Raw genomic sequence first — 17,820 nt, 5'->3', positions numbered from 1 at the left:
CAGTCAGAGCTCATAATTATATTTGCTTTGTCTTTCCCTGTATTACTGTATGATTTGATAGCTTTAACTTATGTTAATTTTTCTACAAGTCATGCTCAAGTCAGCATAGCACTCCTGTCACAGGGATGTTGTTTACCTGGCAAAGGGTGCCAGAATTTTCCCTGCTGTAAATATAAATAATGTCCACAGCAGGTTTTAGTAAAAGGCAAATGATGCTGATGAATTTCTAGGTGTAACTGGAGACACTGTCGGTATTGGTGCCATAGAATTGTCTTTACAAGTGTTAAAAGCAGAAAGTTTGAAAGGATGTGCATTCACGCATGAAGTATTTGATATTTTACATGGTATTTTTAATATAGATCATTAGTGTACTAGCTCTTGCTATATCAGAGTTTGGCATAAAGGAAAATTCTGCTTCACTTGAATCCCTCATAACAGAGGATAGATTTTGGCAAATGTTTTCTTAAACAAAAGGCTTGATATATAGAAAAAAAAAAAGACATATGGTGTCAGTTCCAACTTAGCATTACAGGACCCTTGGCAACACAACCATGACAATGTATTTGCATTATAGGCATTGAATTGGAGAAGAGACAAGGCCCCGTGGCTCTCTTCTGCAAGTCATTTAATATGGCTAAGTCCCACTGACCTTCAGTAACTAAAATTAAGCATATGTTTAAGAAGTCTGTGAACAGAAGTCTCAGAGAGGGCTGAACAGGTTGAAAGAAACCTGAATCATTCGTATTCTAGGAGGAAAGAGAAGTTGAGGATGGGTTTGTGTGACATAGGCATCTCTCTTCCTATTCCAGTTTCATAAGACAGGGAATCTTTCACGTAACCTCTTAGAAAAGGTGGACCTCAGATGTCTTTGGCTCTAGTGAAGGGCAACTCCTTTTTAAATCTGAGTCACAGGCTGAGTTCTTGACTTGATCTTTGTCACTTTCTGCAAGTGTGGGATGGAGTTACTGATCTCATCCTCTAAATCATGGAAGTAAATTCTCAGTTATAAGATTTGAAGATGGAGATGACTGTGGTGGACACTGCAGGTGAACATCACAATTTGTATAGAAGTATTGCCATATTGTCCTCAGAAATTCCTACTCAATTAGAATAGCATAATACAGTAATTACTGTATTTTCTACTGGTTGCACATGGCAAAAAGTATACAGATTTTTCTCAATTCATAATCTTTTTTTCTTCTGGTGTTTTATGCTGTCCTTAATGGGTGTGTCTACACTGATAGTTTATTTATAGGAGTAGCATTGTTTTGATGCAAATTCTACAGACACACATTGTCACATTTTGTCTATGTCAGTTTGGTTATTCAGAGGAACTACTCGGCATAGTAGCTGGATAGTGGGGAAAACTAAGAAAACCAGGTTTGTTTTGGAGAGAACTAAGAAAACTAGGCTTGTTTTGGACAAAACAGTCAGAACACATACCCACTCAAATGCTCTATAGGGAATTGTTAGGTTCGAAATCACTACATGGGCTGTATTGTCATGATATTCTATAATTTTTTTTTCCCTTTAGAACGCTTTGAACCACACGTGTGGTGAATATGTTCAACTTGCAGGGTTACACTACTGTGAAGTAGTGCCCAACCCACATACAAAGATATGTGAGGAGTCTCAGTGCTTCACTCTGCTGACCCGCTCCTGCAGCTCCAAATTATTTGCTACTGTGGACACAGGAAGCACTTGTCGTCTTACTCCTTGCTTACTGTTACTCCAAGCAGAGTAATCTGCAGTGACTACTCTTATAAAGAGTATGATTTCTCTCTTCACTTCTCCCTGCCTCATTCCTCCCATCCCCAACCAAAGTTATGGTTTTTCCAATCTTTTTTTTTTGTTATTGTATATTTAACTGAGCAGGTAATTTCCTTTAAGAAAGGATTACTGATTGTTTCAGATAAGAAACTTTAGGGAGTAATACACTAAGTAGATGCATAGAATCATAGAACAATTCAATTGGAGGAGACCTTCCAGATCGAGTCCAACCTTTTAAGTAAATCTGATGTTCAGAGCTTTCTCTGATGGCACTAAACCGTGACTGCAGTACCTTGTGTGATAACTTGCTGCTGAAGAGTGTGTAAGATTTGGAAGAGACATATTCTGAAAATGCCAGTAGCTTTCTCTCTGTAAAGAAAGTTTTTAAAAGTGCTTGTAATACAATAAGGTTTTAATTCCAGAAGATGATGGGTGATAAATGGAAATGACTTCAATGGTGAAATGAATGCTTATTATTAACATGTCTCCTCTCTCTTCATTGATGCATTCAGTTTTGGAGTTTTTAAAAATTTTTTTAACATACCGTGTGGGACTTTTCATAGCTAAAAAAGTTGCTTGTATGTTTTTATGAACCCACTAAACTTAAACAGATTTCTTTAGAAAAATAATGTGGATACATTTTGCTTTCTTCAGGCTCAAGAATGTTAAAATAGAAATGCTTTCTTGAATTCCCTCTCCTGGCTCAAGTTACTAGGTGGTCCCAAGTTACCAGAAGTAAAATTTATAAATCTAACCCCTAGTCTAGACGTTTTCCAGCATTGACTGGAGTTCAAAAAATGTTAATGTCTAGCCGGCAATGTGAAATTCCCCCTAGTGATTTTGCAAATGACTAGAAAGTTAACCTTTTGCCAACTGCTCCTTCTGTGCGTAGAGGTTATTAAAAAGAATCCAGGCATTTATAACTAGGGCTTTTAAGACTGAAACACCTTGGCATGACCCTTTGTGTCTCCTTCTGTTTATTCAGGCTTGGCCTCTGTGGCTGGAATGTGTGAGCCTGAAAGGAGCTGCAGCATTAACGAAGACATTGGCCTAGGTTCAGCTTTTACCATTGCTCATGAGATTGGTCACAAGTGAGTGAGTTTAAAAAAAGAGTACGTTTTAATATATCACCTTTTTAATATCAGTTTAATAATAGATTATTTTTTTTCCTTGCATGGCTGTGCCATCTCTATTCTGGTGCTCCATGTTTCCGTATGTGGTATTTATGAGTGACAGTACATTTTATTTAGTATGTATTACCAAGGGCTTTACTTTCAGAACTGAAGACTCATTGTTTACTCTTTGATTTCAGATTCCAGTTAAATCTGTGCTTTCGAGATTTGGCTCACAACCTTCCTACTCTGTTTTATATTTTTAAATATCTGACTTTTAAAATTTTCTTTTTTTTTCTTCCTCTCTTTTGTCTACCTTCCTCTATGAAACAAAAGTGGTTAAAGGTAATTTTTCTGTTTTTTGTTGTTTTGTCTGAACTGTAATTCAAGCTGTTTTCATTAAAAGATTGATTCTGTTAATATTGATACACTTCTAGCCATCTTTTGCTCAAGCATGAAGTATATAAAACAGTCATAGAGTAGTCATAGCGTCACTTGTTAATTTTCAAGCATCAGCATAGCATTTTGTAGAGCATGATAAAATCTACAATAAGAGTTTGGTCTGGAAATATTTCAGATCTGCCTTCAAAAGACAGCATTGTTAGTACATCCTGATGTACTAACAGGCACCTTCTGTTAACAAGAAGTTTCCTTCTTTGTTTACATGGGTTGACCAACACTGAGTTATGGATGACATGTTTTTTAATCATTAGCTGATGCAGGTCCTAAAAGTTCCAATGCAATCTGAAATGGAAAGCTATCAATCTGCTGATCAATAAAAGGAGTTGGAAGGTTACAGTAATTTCCAGTCCACCTGTCATGCAAGATAGTCACTGGGTAGCTAGGAGCTCATTTATATTATGTGTGAAAAAAACACTGTCATTGCACTGAAGTAAGTAAAGTTTAGAATCCAAAAGTAGTTGTACAAGATCTGAACAAAAATAATTAAAACCACATGTAGTTCTCCTCATCTTCATTTCCTTCCTTCTTTTCCCTCACTTGCATGAGTTGAAAAGGGAAATATATTTCTACTGTTGAGGAAGGAGCTCCTCCAAATCACTCATAGTTCTGAAATTCTCTGTAGTAATAGGTGACCTTGCTGCAAATTTGTCACATGTTTAACAAGAAAATCCATCTTCCAATACCGTATCTTCATTCTAATCCATATGTCATGCAGCTACATATTGTGTGCAGGTTATTCCACAGATACATGCAAATACTTGAAATGTATGCAGCTATTTTACCATGCAAAGCTGTTGTGCGGACAAGAATTGATTCAAAGAGCTTAGACTTAGCTTAGAATCTGAGAAAAACAAGGTAGTGATATCATATATCCTGTGATCACACGAATTTTTTTTTAGGCATCTTTGTTTTCTACATTGTGTATATTTTGGAGTTTTGTTCTTTTAAAATTCTGAAATCTCAGCTCTTTGAGCTTTCACCTTATCCTGTACCTGGCAATGAAATGTCAAATGCTGTTTTGAAAAGAAAGTAGAGATCATATTTCTTTAGTTTTTATCCAATGCCCAACTTCCAAGGAAGTTGTACTGCAAACTCGGTGGTAAAAATGAACATGCTGTGTAGACACCTTCAGTAAAAGCTGGGAGGAATATGTAGGCAAAAAGTCTTCAACACTTAGAATATTTTATTCTATCCACTCATCACCTCCCATTCACCCACACTGTGACTGTATGCCTCTATAACTAAAACGAGGAAGTTTTTATTTTCTCCCAGCTTCCTGCTCCCTAGAACGTACTGGACGGTACTTGCATGTATGAGTTACATAATAATTTGGGGGAGCCTTGTAAACCTTTTTCTTTCGCTATATTGTGATGATTGTTTTTATCTTCAGAGAAAATAGGAAGTAGGAAATGGGCTTCATTGTCAAATGAAAGCTAGAAGCATTTAAGGGACATGTCTACACTGAATGTATAACTTACAACAAAAAAGTACTCAGGAGGATTGCACTTTGAAAGATCATATTTATATTAATTATATAATTGCCATGGAATACTGAGGGTTTTCCTAAATGTTAAACTCAGGAATAAAGTTGTCCTATGATTAAAAGAGAATGGTCATGATAATACATATATGTTGATACATTATCTACAATTTCTGCTAAATCGGATTTGTAAGATTCCCTGATGGAAGTATGGCTCAACTTGTTAGTCACTAGTAGTTTATTAAATTATATGGTGATGAGAAGTCATTAGATAATTCAGTATGACTTTCTGTATATCATAGTGTATTAAATTTAACTCATTTAACCTTATATTGATCCAAGTAACTTCTGTTTGGTTGGAGAATATTATCCAGAAAAGTGTTTAGTCTTCAAGACTTAGAGACTGACAGCGTGAGTATGATTATTATGGTCAGTCATACTTTCCGGTTACATATTGCTAATTATTTTTTAAAAATCTTTGTTTTTCCTTCCATTCCTTACCACTCGTAGCTTTTATGTATGTATAACCCAGTTTTGGTGCAGATAAGCTATTTTGCTGAAGACAACTGTATACTGTGATCAACTCTTTCTTCCTTGAGGGCTCAAAGAACGCTATTAGATGAACAGTTTTATGGTTGTTTGTCCCTAAGCATGGTTCTTAGGACAGCCTTGTATAACTCTTAATGCTTCTGTGAATCAGATAAGCTTTAGAGAGAGCCCTTTAGCCTTCGGAATAGTGCCTCTAGAAACTTAGTTTATGATGCTTAACTTACAGAATGCTTACTTTCCTACCATTGTATATTTCACGCCAAAGAAATGCTCAAGATTTCTGCCAAGCAGAAATCACAACCCATAATCTCTCCTGGCATGACTGAGAATTAAATGTGTATCCCCTGCACTGTCAAGCAAGGTTTCACTTTTTCTTACTAGTGAAGGGAAGTATTTGCAGACTTGATTATACTCTTAGAGAAGCGATAAGGTTTTAGAACCAGTCCCATTTTCTGTTTCCCTACCAGCTGAGTTCGGTGGCTTTCCACTCAGCCCTTTTTAATTTGGATACTGTCTAAAATGCCCTGCTTACCGCATGCATGCCGGACAGGATGCTTAGGTGAACTGATAAGGAATTCCAGGTTGCACTGAAAAGGGGTATATGCTTAAAAGAAGGGCATTATGCTGTTCACTATTGTAGTCCTATGGAGTTATCTGAGATCTGGAAACTAAATAACAAAATTAAAAAGAACAGATAAAATAAAAGTGATAGTGGGGAGGGGGGAGAACAAGAGAACAGTGGACTAGGCTTAGAACAGAGAGCTGCCCACAAAATTTGGGAGTAAGAAAAGAGTTTACTACTGACAGATAGATGTTGAGGGCTGTATGGAAGGAGCAGGGAGAAAAGACTGATGGCTAAAGTAAATTCTGAAAAGTCAGAGTTGTCTTGAGTTGTAGAAGATGTAACGAATTGAAATTCAGAGGATTCTGATAGTCATATGTAGATGAAGAAAAGGTGTAGGAAATATTAAGAAGGTAGATTATGGTCTAATGGACTAAATTGGCTTCAAGATAGAGAAAACAGTATTTTCAAGCATGTATTTAGTTCTGAATTAGTTCTTACAGCTAAAATGTGCCTACAATTCTAGCACTTTTTAAAAACTTTCTTGTAGTCTGTATGCAAAGTAGAAAAATAGTATGAATACCCCTCCTCCCGTATGAGAAAGTTGGTCTTCAGTGTTAGGGTAGAAATTTCCAATCTGGGAAATCCTAGAGGTACTTCCATAAACTAGTTGTCTTTTCCTCAGTGATCAGGGAGCTTCACGTTTGATCAGTCAACCTCATTTACATTATAGGACCAGTTTGAGTGAGATGTTTTCTAGAAGAAATGTGTGTCAGGGAATGCATGTGTACAGCTAGAAGGAAAATACTCCAGTCTAAGGGAATAGGGATACATATGCGAAACTTCGGAACAGCTTTCAAAAGCAGTTGAAACACAACTGTGATGAATTGTACTGACATCGCCTCCTGTGAGCTCTGCCAAAAGTATCTCCAGTTGATGCTGTCACCATAGCTTTACCTACAATGATATCTTCCATCTTCAGCTACAGCAGAGCTGACAGTCCCAAATCGGCCATGTGTGAACACTTCGACACCACCCAGAGCAACCTAAAACTTGTCCCTAGTAGAGGCCATGGTCATGCTAGATACTTAGGATCGACTGAGAACAATGCCTTAAATTTTAGGAAAAGTTTAAGTAACTTCTTGTAGTTAAAAACGACAAACCCAAAATGTGTGAGGGTTTTTGCTGGACTAGTCACTGAAGACCATACATAATCATATTCACACTCCTCTGTTCATCCATCCTTCCATCCCCTGCCTCAGTCTTTTTTGTTAAAGGAATGTGCTTTTATGCCTGCCTTTGTAATATTGCAGATATAAAATAATACAATTTCTATAAATATCTTCGCTGGGACTTCAATTTTTAGTGTTGTTTTGTGCATGTAAAATGAACTGTCATAATAATAAGGCTGGAAAAACCTGGCTTGTGTGACATGTTTATTCTTACAATATGAAAAACACTAATGTCTAAATATCTGTCAAATATTATCCGAAGTTCAGAATTTACAATGCTAAAATAATTTGTCTAACATTAAAGCATTCTAATCAAGGAAAGGGAATGTAATTACACTTCACAGATCTTAACAAGAGAATAAGAAAAATAGACGTGTGTGAAGATAAGGGTTATCATAACCTTCAGGGCCTCAGAATTTCCAAATGACATCTGAGCTCAGAAGTTTGCTTTCCACTTTGACATGCAGTGTAGAGACCTGATGCATTCATTTTCTGGCTTTGTGTTGCACACAAACCTTGACTATTACTCTTGTGGCATAAAAGCTGGATAGCTATGACAATGTAAACCAGGAGTTTGTGATCTATTTTTTCTAATATTCCCGTAAAAGTCTCTGTCATTCCCCCATAAGAAAGATCGCATTTCTGAATAGACTGCATTTTTTTTATTTTAGTAAATTAGAATTTGCTGTGCTTTTAAGAGCTTCATATGTTATTTAATACTGAATTACGATAATATATAGAAATTGTATTTGATGGGATGTTTGATCATCAGCCATAACTCAGAGAGGAATGACACTCAGGAAGTAAATGGGAAAAAATGTTATGATAAAAGTGTGCTAAATTATGTTTAATTACATGGCAGTTATGCTTGTTATAAGGCCACTGTTACTCAATTAGTTTGTTTCTCAATTTTTCAGGGAAGTAGTGTGTTTCACCACAGTTCAAGTTTTAAATTCTGCATTACTTCAGAGTAAAGGATTAGGGATGCTCCAAAGCATATAATGATCCCGAAATGCAGGAAATCAGCTGTTAAAGTTAAAATACACATAAGACATGAAATAGAAAGTGAAGTAACCTTGATTCCTCCCTTGAGAGGACGAATGCAAAATCAGATATTTTCAATAAATACTATCACTGTTTGTGATTGTAAATTGAAATAAACTGGTTTTTCAAGACCATACTTATTTGTTCTTTTTTTTCTTCTATTTGTAACATTATTTAAGTGTGAGTTGCAGTTTTCATGCTGTTACAAATCGAAACCAAATATTTTATAACATTTTCTAGAAATATGTGAGGGGTTATATAGAAGAAGAACTTTCTTATAACATGGTGTGGGGGGGATATGCTTAAAAAAGTAAAGATAAAGTGCTGACCTTCTATTACTATAAAACCATAGGATATGAAGATTGAATCTGCTCCAAAAATTTACCATAACATCATATAAATTGACAAATATTTCACTTCTAGTAGACATAACAATAATTGAGAAAATTACCATGTATGTCCACACAAAGATTGTGCTTTCTTACATGTAGGTCATAGCTCTGAAATTCAGGGGGAAAAATGTTTTATTCTTTAGTAGTAGATTATGTTCACAATCAGTCAAAATTTGTAGAACAATGTTATGCTAAAACATGCTAATTTTCCCTTTCTTCCCTCCATACATACCATGCATATGTTCTGATGTCACTAAGAAAATGCAATTTAAAGCTATGGCAACATTTACCAATAGAGGGAAGCTGCCTATTTTCTTATTTCAGTGTAGGCTCTAAGGAGACATTCTAAGATATATGAAATACATATATAGACTTAAATGACACTTTCTTATAATTATGAGAATAAATACAACATAGTACAAAAACAAATGGATGAAAAGTTTACAAAAAAGTTGGTATCTAATAAAATAAGCTTTCAGGTTTTACAAGCAAATTATAATTCACCCTTCATGTCTTATACAGGAATACTTGTTCAAGCATGCCTTCCATCTGCTTACTGTAGTGGAGATTTACTGTTAGAAATTTTTGTATTATTCTTCACTGGTGTACTTTATGATCCTTCACTGAACTTTGCTCCTTTCTCCTTAAATGTGAGAGCAGTAACTAATGTGCTGAGGCACTGAGGAAGTTCTAGTAGTGTACCCGGGTCAAGATACTTAGCTTGAAATTTACGCATTTTGTTGATAGTATGTATGCTTATTTTCTCTTCTCTAGTGCAAGTAATTAGTATAATCAAACTTCTTAAACTTTCTTTTTTGTCTTGGAAGGAAAGGTTTATTTTTCCTGAAGAGTTACATAGGGTTCTGCAGCTGCAAATCAGCCTCAGATAATGGAAAAGACCATAAACTGCTTGATTCTACAGTTTTTCTTTTTCTTCCATTCTGTAACTTTGTTGCCTCACCTTACTCCAGATTCTCAGTCTGTGGTATGCTTCTTCCTTACGCTGTTAAACAAGTGTTGGAGCAAAGTAAGAGACATTGCTTTGAAAGAATTAGGCCAAATTCATATAACTTATGGATCTATAAATGACTAAAAACTGAACATACTTGACATTATTTAGAGAAAGGAAACATTAGCATCCTCTGTGGTTCTGAATGCTCCAAACCCTAGGACAACTGGGAAATGGTTTGATATGCAGATCATTAGTACTGCAGTTGGAAAGCTGAGGTGATTGTTAATGAGAAAAAATAGTTCACTGGAGTAGCACATTTCGGACAACTTCAGTGCTATAAAAGTACATAGTACACAAAATAAACTTCTGTGAACAGTGCTGAGGAGCATTCAGAGTGGTTTGGACCTGTCTTCTCTGAATTTTATGTGTTTGTATATTACATCAGGATGGATGTCCTCATGTAATATCCAAACCGACTGTCTCACAAAAATAACTGCTGTCATTTCAGATACATCAGCAATAACTTGTTCTGGCAACCATAACCATCATAGTTTAGAACCACCCAATGAATCGGTAACATCATCTTAAATACAAGTGAAATTGTAGGGACCTGCAGTACTGTTCTTTTGCAAGAAAAAGGAAGGATAAATGAGAAGTTTGCATTCCCTATCCTTTCCTCTGCTTATACTCCAGGGTCTCCGGTTATCTATTGCTGTTTTATTCAGTGCAATGGTGACTAGTTACCTCCTCTGTGATTTTTGAGGTCGCATCTTAAGTTGGATGTTTATTACATATAATTCCCTCTGGTAATTTTATCAGATATAAAGAAAAACAGATAGCCAAGTCAAAAAAGAATCTGTTCCATTATGGATGTTAGAACATGAAACAGGGACAGAGCACTAGTCGTGTACTGCCTTAATATTTTTTAACACTATGCTAACTATAGAGATACGGCATGAAAGTTTCAATGATGATTTTTAAAGTTATTACTGTTACTGTTCTGCACAATTCTTAATATAAATACTCTTTTAAGAAAAGACGATCTATAATACTTGGGAAAAAAAAAAAAGAGCTGCTGGTTTAAAGACCTTTCCTTGAGATGGTAGGTGGAAAGATAACTTCACAGAAAAACTCCTGTGTCACCCAAGAAGACTTTTCACTCTCTTCTTGTGCATCTGGCTCTTCTAAGGACAGAATTATGCTGGTAGTTTTAGACAGGCTCCTTAAGCCAATGAAAGAAAATCACTTTGTCTCCATGTAGTCAGTTTGAAAAAGGTAAGTAAATTATAACAGTGGCTCCATGAAGAGTATTTTATATTCCTTCTGTTCTTTCCTGCCTTCCCACCCCAATCTAATTGCAAATGTGCTTTGGTAAAAGACATAGCTTTAATGTTATGATGGCCATAGGAGTGCAAATTACTGGGCTGTAATGGCATGATGCCACTACCATCTTTGGCAATAGATGACAGTTAATTGCAAAACCCCTTTCAGAAAAAATTACCTGATGATCATTTTCCTCCTAAATTTAGAAGAAAGGACAAGTAGAAGAGCCTTCTTGAAAGGGAAGAGATTATTTAGGTGAATGGATATTTAAAAAAAATTACCATCAACTCACGAAAATGTATTGAGTTGCTGCGTGCATCAGCAATCGTAGCTTACATTCACAGACATGATTTTTACCAGGCATACCACTGCCACCATCAGCAACATCATCTATTTCACAAGGGGAGCTTGTAGAAGAAGAAAAACTATTAAACTACAAAGTTTGTTTTGGTTTTTTTTTTAAATTCCCAAAAGACAAAAATTTCGTTTCTCAAGTCAGTCATTTCTGTGATATAGTGAATACACTAACAGGGGATAAACTGGATATCACATATAGACAGCATGATCCAATTTGATTCTTTCCCACATACCCAAATGCCTATTTCTATAAAGGAATCACTCATAGTGATTATTAAAAACCAAAGTTTTCTGTTTTATGAAATTGTGCATAGAATCATAGAGTGGATTGGGTTGGAAGTGACCTTAAAGGTCATCTAGTCCCAACTCCCCTGCCGTGGGCAGAGACAGCTCCCACTAGACCAGGTTGCCCGAAGCCCCATCCAGCCTGGCCTTGAACACTGCCAAGAAGGAGACTTCCACAGCTTCTCTGGGCAACCTGTTCCAGTGCCTCACCACCCTCATAGTGAAGAACTTCTTCCTTACATCTAGTCTAAATCTGCCTTCTTGCAATTTAAAGCTGTTACCCCTTGTGTAGAGGCAATTCAAAAGGAAGTGTTTCTATCTGAAGTACTCCTCATTCTAGGAAATGATGGCAATTGAGAACTCGGTCAATAAAATACATTTTTCAATTTGAAATTGTGGTTCAGTTTGTTGCATTGGACAGCTGTTGCTACAGACTAGTATTCTTTAAGGAGACCCGTAGGCAAGGAAGAGATTTTTTTTTTTGACGATGAGGTCCTCTAGCCTGTATCCATCCTTCACTGATGTTCCTTCTGTTTTGGAGGAATGGTTAGCTATACCTTGTGCTTGTAGGTTATTATGATCATCTGAAGAAGTGAAACAGTACCCAGTGTATCGAAGCTCAGAGTAATATGAAGGTCCTCTATTTATACCACATTCTGGAGCAGATTAGTGTAACACCACTGTCACTGTTTTCAGTGAAGAAAGTGGGTTGAATGGGTATGAAATGATGGTGTGAGGAGACAAATGGCCAGCCTCTAATCTACTGCCATTTGTATCTTCTGGCAGACAGTCCAAAAAGTTTCTAGAAACAGACACACTTGTACTCCTTGGTGAGGAGTAAGAAATCAGGAAGTCAGTCTTTTTAGCATTTGTAATACACAAGGCACCAAGGACTGACCTCTTTGTATGATGCACCGAGTATTGATAGTTTTGCTGCTCTGGGTGTGCAGATGCTCGGTTTTAGCAATCCTTTTAACTACTCTGTCTCATGGGCAGGAAGGGTCCTGTGAGTCTCACTAGCTGTTGCTTTGTTTTCATAAGCCTTGTGCCATGTTTGAGAGGAAGGAATAAATTGACTGAAGGTTAATATATAAGGAAATAAGTTTTTCCTCCAAGCAATTGAGTCAACATACTAAAATACCCCAAGACAGACTAAGAAACTGGAGTTTTAGAAGAATATTAAGAAATATTCTATTCAGGTGCTTTGTTTATGTCAGGACAGTCAGGTATATATTGTTGATGAGTAACAGTACTAATTTAACTAAAGATAGTTTGTAATGAAAGTCTTTTCAAAGAAGTGCTCTATGTATTTACTTCTATTATTACTTTTATGGTTATGTGGATCTACAGTTCGAAGAGTGAATTTCAGTAGCACAGAATTTCAAAGATGTAAGGATTTGTTTGCCACGTTGCTTTTTCCAGAGCCATATCATCTTTGTTGAAAGTTAACAAATTTGTTGGCTGGAAACCTCTGCTGGTCAAGTGCCACCCAGAAGTTTCTTCCTGTATTTTCTACTGATTTTTAGTCACCTAAATTCCAACATCCTATAACAAAGCAGAGCTCTAATATAGAGTGGCTCAAAGGCACTCTGTAAGTGAACACAGGGAGGGACTGTGTCTACAGCATGGCCCTGGGAATTGCAAAACCCGCCTTCTGCTTGAGTTATCATTGCCTACTGTGTGCCCCACTGCACTGTTACAGCAACATCACTGATTCTCTCTTTGCCCTTGTTTACTGATCCAAGTGTCAGTACCGAAATATACACTCCTTATCCAGGTACAATGCCAAATAAGGACTGTGTGCTCTGTACTTATCTTGCAAGATAAATTTTCTTTAAAAGCATTAGAAAACAAGTAAAATGCTTTCAAAAGTCTGTGGGAGAAAAGAAAGTTACTTAATTGTACAATATTTTGAAAGATCTTAACTAGTTCTCCACTTAAAGAGTTTTCCTGTGCTCTGTGTGTTTTATGAAGTCCGACACAAATTCTGTAAAGGTGGCATGAAGTTTTAAGAGATGCCTGATGCTGTAGAAGAGTAATGAGTTGTTTTTCTCCTCCTCTTTTGGGCAGTTTTGGTATGAATCATGATGGAATTGGAAATTCCTGTGGGACCAAAGGTCATGAAGCAGCAAAGCTAATGGCAGCTCACATTACAGCAAACACCAACCCTTTCTCTTGGTCAGCCTGCAGTCGGGATTACATCACCAGTTTTTTAGAGTAAGTAATCTCTCAAGAAAAGTCATGAAAAATTATGAGTTTTCAAAAAAATGACATCTTTGAGAATAAATAGTAGAGGTACAGTGGCCTGTGCTAATGATTTACATTTTTAGAATGAACAGACAGAAATAAAGCACGTTACAATTTTTATTTTTAGAGCACTTTTTCTATGTAATGATAAAAGCTTCTTCTGCTCCATTCCCCACCTTGGAGTTCAAAATATTTTAAAGTGCTGATCATATCTCATTACTTCATTAACTGAGGGCGTGAAATAGAGAAGGGTAGAATTTGTCTATGAATGGTGGGAAGTACTTTTTTTAAAGACATGTGTTATGGTGGAATCTAATGAAGGGAACAGAGTTGTAGCCCTACTCCTATACGTTTTTCATGCAGTCTTGCGGGGTTTTTTCTCTCAATATTCTTTGGCACCACTGATGACAATATAAAGATTATAGGAGAGGATGGCATAGATCTTTGTATCAATACCTTAAAATGTTACTAACTTGTACTTCTGTGGTGATTTTTATCCAGAAGTAGATTGCTACCTGAAATTTTACTTCTGTATGAAAAAATGTAAATTGTCAAAACATGTTAGTCTCAAAAATATGCACGTATCAATGTATGCATTGGTATAGATAATTCATAATGAAGCTTTTGTATGTGTTTTAATTTGTGGAAGATAAACACAGAACTGTGAGTTCACTGAGAAGAGATGAATAACAGGATTTTTCAAGACGGTGTAAGATGGGCCTTATAGGAGTGAGTGGCAGCTGACTGGTTCAGTGTCATCAGTGCAGTCATTCCTTTAAGAAACAAAGGTTGTTCAATAGTTCAGACACTGTATTTTAGGAGGTGGACTTGAACTAGTCAAGTGGCCTAACCCTGAGATAACTAAGAGCAAAATAAGCTTCTCATCTTTAAGGGTTCTAATGTTTGAGTAAGGGGCTGTACTCTGAATCTTGCTTGAAGAGACCCATTCACACTGATAAACTGTCTTCAGGTTGGTTCACGTGTAGCCTGCCACACAATGTAGAGGATTGCTGAGTTGATCTGAAGAGGTGTTTGAGCTCCCCATAGAGTCATAGGGCAGAGACAGACCTTTAATGTTGGTGCTGTTCAAAGGGGAAAAACCTAAGTTATTGTGTCAAGTTAAGGCATTTTGTATCACCCCACTGAAGTGTGCACCCACTCAATTTTATGTACTGGAGCATTTGAGAGGAGTGTATGAATTAAAGCACACAGAATAAGTCATCCTTATGTGTGCATTATACATGTTTCTCACACTATTAATTGACTTTCTCAGGAGAGATGTCTTCATGTAAGACTACCATTGTAGAAGAATGTACAGGGTAATTTTGTTTTATCATTACCAATTGTTTCTGTTAATTCAACACTGTTTGTATTAGTAGTCTTTCTAGTAGATCATGTAGTCTAGTTTTAACTATGACAAAGAATACAGTTTTTGCATCTCTTCTGAGGGATTATTTCATACCGTAGTAATTCTGACTGTAAGCTTACGGCTCGGGTGTTTTCTTGTAGCATTTGGGGGTTCTTTTCTTATTACTGCAGTTCTGCTATTCTCTATCTCACTTCTATTTGTTGCTCTCCTCTGAACTTCATTTTGATCCCATAACTGTTCTGACAATAAAGTCTTTTGATGAAGACGTATTTCAATAGATAGCTAAGAAGTAATTTCTTATTGATAGTTTTAGAGAAAGAACTGGTAAAATTCTGTAGCTTGTGTTATACTGCAAAGTTAATAGAGCTGAACGTTCGTTCATAATGTTTCCGCACAGTTTTAAATTTCAGCCTTAACAAAATCTTCCAAAATATTATTGCCAATTAAGAACAGATTTAGCTTGTCCCTTTCTACTTTGTGTTCAATTTATTAATGTATTTTATCATTTACTGTTTGCATCTCTGTTATTCTTTTCCATTCCTTAGATTTGATTCACTGTTAAATTTCATTTTTACGTCTGTGGGGTGCCAGTGAAATTGTAGTTATATTAGCATAAAGCCAGAGTAGCACTCTGGTGAATCTGTTCCATAGTTCTAATCTCTTCAGATTTTTAGAGATACTTCTCTATCATTGCCAGTGTTTGCAACTCTACTTGAATTACTAGCACTTGTGAATTTCATAAAAATTAATTTGTGAATTTCATAAAAGTTCAGAAATGGTAGTAATTCAAGTAGTGTTCTCGTAGAAACATCATTACTGAAGTTACTAAGTGATATTTGAGTTAGAGTTAAAAAAAATCTACACATAGCAGCTACAATAATAAGTTGTATTTTGTAATATTTTATCTGTATTTTTGCTACCTTGGATAAACATTATTTTATGCATTGCAATTACGAATAGATTTTCCAATTGTGTTAAATACCGTACTAAGAGCCAAAGATAACTTCTTCTTCATCTGCTAATTTTGCAATGTGTTTTAAAAGATGTCAGATTTGCAAACATGTTCTGTTCATCCTCAGTCTGTGCTTCTTATTACGTGTAGTTTTAATATCCTATAAGTGAATTGATACTTAATACTGATAAAAGTGAATTGATACTAAAAAAAAATAATTGTTTTCTTATTTCATAAAGTAGAATAGTCTGTAAAACTATAGGTTTTTTTTTTCTTCAATTTCTAGTTTTCTTCTTGGCTTTTGACAGCAGGAACGTGTTGAGATCAGAGCTACACAGGTACCTGCATGGTTGCTGTCAGAAGCATAGATCCCTTCTTCTTACCCATTCGCATTTTTCCTTAAGGCAGAACAGCTTTAAGAGCAGATACTTTTCTGTTTCAGGTAATGAAGAGTGAGCAAGAAGCAAAGAAAAATAGTGAGTTTCCTGTAATAGCAAATCTGTGACTGGTCCTATAAGAGCAGAACAATCTGCATCCATACAGGAAAAATTGTTTTTTCTAGTACTGATTTAGAGCTTTAGAGGCAAAGCTTCAAGAATTTGTCATCTGTGTCACCAGATAGATTAGACTTTGCCCCATTTCTTTCTATGTTTCCTCAAGAATGGGAGAAGAGCTTGGACAGGATGCAGTAGAAGGAAGACAAGTGTTTTTTTTTTCTTTGATGAATGAGTATAGCTAGTTTAGGATTCATTTAGCTATGTCTAGCAAGAAAGATAGAAGATGATGCTGTGAAATGCGGATACCCAAAGAGAAACCTGAGACCATGAGTCTGTATGACATACACGTCTTATGTTTATCAGCTTGGATCTGGATACAAATTTGGGCAGGGCTGTCATGGCCCCAGTACAATGCAGCTAGAGTGAACTTTGTGAGAAGCTCATTACGTGTTCACAGTATTATATGGTAAGGTAGATTAATGTGGATTCACTAATTTACCAATGTGGGTCAGGACTTGCTAAAGCAATTTTTTGTCATGTGCTGTTTTGTAGTGTAGACGCCATATTGTCCTTTATCATCAGACTGAAACATTTTGAAACAGAAGTCATCCTGGTGACACTCAAAGTAGAGCCTCACCTTCATCCTTCTCTTCCTGAAGACTTTCTTAAAACTGAACCCAGAAACACATTTTTGAGAATGAGACTACTGAGGAATTGTCATTAAGTATCACTTGGAAGATATCAATTCAGTCAGGCACTAGTTGGGAAAGCAATTAGTTCTGCAGGATGGCCAAACAGAGCAAGGGTATGGCTCCAAGGATGACGATAAGACAAAGCAAATTATATATTGCTAACAGATACATCAAAACTCAAAAGATTGCCAGCCAGCACATGCTTTGAAATGGCCAAAATACTTCTTTCTTTTTCTGGGGAAAACATTGCTTCCTGCATGTAATACCTGTTATCTGTCAAGCTTTATGTTAGATTGAAAGATTGACTGAATACAGTTTATCAACTTAACGGCTTTAAATTTCATGTGCCTTTTAAGGATTGAAATGCAGGAATACTCACTGAGAATTGAAGGGTTGAAGAGATTCCTGTGAGAGGGGTAGAACCCCCTAATATCTGTTTGTGGCTGAATACTTATTAACATAAATTTCATTCTGTGCAACATATCTTTGTACATATATCTATCTATCTAAATTTATCTGTATCTATCTTATCTATCTATCTAT

General features: G+C 36.1%; 1 protein-coding gene across 1 annotated transcript in view; it reads left to right on the top strand.

The window, feature by feature from the left end:
* Nucleotides 1-13,741, top strand: part of LOC104271127 (A disintegrin and metalloproteinase with thrombospondin motifs 6-like) — a 71,822-nt gene extending 58,081 nt beyond the window's left edge. The window contains exons 8-9 of the mRNA XM_009865714.1: nucleotides 2,756-2,861; nucleotides 13,591-13,741. Coding sequence (XP_009864016.1) covers nucleotides 2,756-2,861; nucleotides 13,591-13,741 — 257 coding nt within the window. The remainder of the gene's footprint in view (nucleotides 1-2,755; nucleotides 2,862-13,590) is intronic.
* The last annotated feature ends 4,079 nt before the right edge of the window (nucleotides 13,742-17,820 follow it).

This window comes from Apaloderma vittatum, unplaced genomic scaffold (assembly GCF_000703405.1).
Source record: "Apaloderma vittatum isolate BGI_N311 unplaced genomic scaffold, ASM70340v1 scaffold5633, whole genome shotgun sequence".
In the NCBI taxonomy this organism is placed as follows: domain Eukaryota; kingdom Metazoa; phylum Chordata; class Aves; order Trogoniformes; family Trogonidae; genus Apaloderma; species Apaloderma vittatum.
Note: the sequence above shows the minus strand (reverse complement) of the source record. Positions and strands in the feature narration are given on the sequence as shown.